Source organism: Arachis duranensis, chromosome 5 (assembly GCF_000817695.3).
Source record: "Arachis duranensis cultivar V14167 chromosome 5, aradu.V14167.gnm2.J7QH, whole genome shotgun sequence".
In the NCBI taxonomy this organism is placed as follows: Eukaryota; Viridiplantae; Streptophyta; class Magnoliopsida; order Fabales; family Fabaceae; genus Arachis; species Arachis duranensis.
This window is the reverse complement of record NC_029776.3, coordinates 81,540,089-81,542,967: the sequence shown is the minus strand read 5'-3', so window position 1 is coordinate 81,542,967 and position 2,879 is coordinate 81,540,089. Positions and strand designations below refer to the sequence as shown.

Here is a 2,879-nt window from a genome sequence, read left to right as displayed (position 1 = left end):
AATGTAGGTCAAAAAATTTTATCAATGGCTTCCAAATTGCTATTAAAGAAACAAAGTCAACCAACTGAGGCAAGTATTTTTTTATTATTGCTTATTTATGTGAATTGTAATTGTTAAGGTCATTTATAGTCTTCTAGAATGCATTTTTCTTGTTTATTATTGTTTGGTAATGCTGAATATTCTATAATTTGCTATGTTTTCTATGTATGACTCTGTATTAAGTGACATATTCATGCTTACTTTGGAGGAGTCAATGTTAATTCTCACTTCTCTCTTTGCCTGTTAAGTAATTTTTTTCATTCTAAGTTCAATTAGTTTCTCTATTAAGTAAAGATTTTAGCTGAACTATGCAATTGGATATGTATATATGGATGAAATAGGAATGGTATGTATGTGTATTATTGTTTTAAATATTGGTGGTAGTAGTTGTAGTTGTATTGTACTTGTAGTTAAAGATGAAGAATAGCTGCTAATGTTGTTCATTAAATAAAATATGTTGTTATAGTATGCATTCACTTTCGAGTGTGATTGGTTTAGGTGGAAATAGGATTATAGGACAGTAATAGTTCATGGTTGATTACGAATGAAAATTACTTGATGCTTGCTTGATAGTTGATACAGCTAAAATTGATTCTGATTTTCACTTCGCATAGCATTTCTCTGTAACTCTCCTTGATTAGGAAATATACCTCTTGCACTAAAGCTGGATTGGTTTCGTATAGCTGCAGCAGATCCTTTATATACACTCCTTTTTATTAACAAACACACGTTACTCTTTCCAGTAATAACTAGATCATACATTAGTTACCAAATTTTAATGCTAACAATTTCTTATGTACATTTGGGATATTAATTACTTGTCTATTTATTTATGGTCATATATTTTGGTCCTTTAGAAAAAATAAAAAACAAAAGAAATTAAAGACAGTGACTATAATGTTGTTCAATTAAGCCTTAGAAATTAACCGACTATATCCCCCTAAAACCAGCAAAAACCAAGGACTAAATTCATGTTACATCCGACCACTCACCATTTGATCATTTTTTTTTCTGAATTAAGAGTTGTGGCTTAATTTCATTGAAATGTTTAGAAACTCACTAGTAATTTTTAATTTTGCCAAATTTTTTTCACCATTAAGCCGTTCACTTGTATAATAGAATAGCTTTTATTTTAATATTATTTAATCCTTCATTTAATTTATAGGAGAGATCTTGATCTATTAATTTTTCTCACTGTCAAATTAATCTCTCTTTCTTTCCCTGTTAACTAGTAATATTCTATTAGCATTTTCTTTTAAAAAAAATTAGATGACTAATATATTCTCTTTTTCTCTGTTAACTAACCCTTTACTTTCTCTTTATCTATTTTCTTTTTTATATTTTTGTTCATTATATGTGCTCCTTAATTTTTTGTTTTGTATATAGTGAGCAGTGGTTGCGTTATATGTTTGCTATGGACTATGTGCCATGCATTCTTTGGATTTTATTATAGCTATATTTGTGTTTTAACTTTTTTTTTTCTATTGAGGCTTGTGATTTCTGGTGCTTATTTTTAATATTTTTTTAGGTATGTTAAGCTTGTCATATATTCAATGGACAAGGATTGGATGCAAATTAAGAATAGAGCCCTTTTACAATATAGGAGAGGTGTCAACGAGTTCTTAGATTTTGCCTTTAGTCATACAAACGATGATAAGATATATTGTCCGTGTTTTAAATGCAATAATTGCCTTAGAAAATCTCGTGAGCAAGTAGAATTTGATCTTCTAAGTCATGGCATAGTGAGAAATTATACAATTTGGTACCACCATGGAGAATCGCTACAAGATGAGTCACCCCATTCAAGTTCATTTGATAGTCACGATGATTATATGGATAAAGATGACATGGAAAACATGTTAAGGGATCATTTTGGAGTTTGGGATATAGAAGAGGATATTGAAGAACCTAATGAAGAGCATATAAAAGAGGATATAGGAGAACCTTATGAAGAGCATGTAGAAGAACCTAATGAAGATGCAGCAAAGTTTTACAAACTTTTGGATGATTCTGAGAAAGAACTATATCCAGGATGTACGTACTTTTCAAAGCTCTCGTTTTTGATGAGATTATTCCATATTAAATGTCTTGGTGGATGGAGTAATAAATCATTTTCTATGTTACTTGAGTTATTGAATGATCAAGTTACTCCTTTCATATAGTAAGCATAGTTGTATTTAGATAACTATTCTTGAGTTTTTTATGGTAAAAAATTGTCAAAAAATATCCATGATATAGTATATTTCACGGTTAATAATTGTAAAAAATTATTGTTGAGAATTTTTTATGGTCAATAAGTGTCAAAATAAATAGTATTTTTGACGGTTAATAAGTATCACAAAAAATACATTCTCAAATTTTTTAACATTATTTTTGACGGCCAATAATTATCAAAATAAGATTAAACTTTTTTCACAATTACTTATATGTTAAAAATACTATTTTTGACACAACTTTTATTAACATATTTTCATAATTAAAATAGTGTCAAAAATTATTTTTTTGACGAATTTTAATTCTTTTTTGACACATATAACCCTCAAAAATAATCTATATTGTTGTAGTGGTAGCAGTTGATAACTTGACATATTGGTAATATCGGACCCAGATCTTATATATGGAACAAATAAAAACTGTATTTCATATTTGATTTTTATATTTTGGTTATTGGCTTTTGCGAAATAGAAATACTAATTTTGGTAACTAACAAAAAGTTTACCACAAGTGAAAAGTCCGAATTGCCTCGACAACTGCAAGAAAAAAAAAGTGAGTAGTGATGGTAATTCAAACTTTTTTCCTTATAATTATTGGTTGTTCATTTCTTTTTAATTGTCAAATTA

The 2,879-nt window shown here is 28.2% G+C and overlaps 1 protein-coding gene across 1 annotated transcript; it reads left to right on the top strand.

Moving 5' to 3' along the window:
• The first annotated feature begins 663 nt into the window (after nucleotides 1-663).
• On the top strand, nucleotides 664-2,201 carry LOC127747647 (uncharacterized). Its single transcript, XM_052261760.1, has one exon. The coding sequence runs from the start codon at nucleotides 1,593-1,595 to the stop codon at nucleotides 2,199-2,201; it is 609 nt and encodes a 202-aa protein (XP_052117720.1). The 5' UTR covers nucleotides 664-1,592.
• The last annotated feature ends 678 nt before the right edge of the window (nucleotides 2,202-2,879 follow it).

Bases quoted from the DNA above. Each gene is read 5' to 3' on its own strand.
- LOC127747647 (XM_052261760.1), top strand. From the start codon at position 1,593: ATGGACAAGGATTGGATGCAAATTAAGAATAGAGCCCTTTTACAATAT.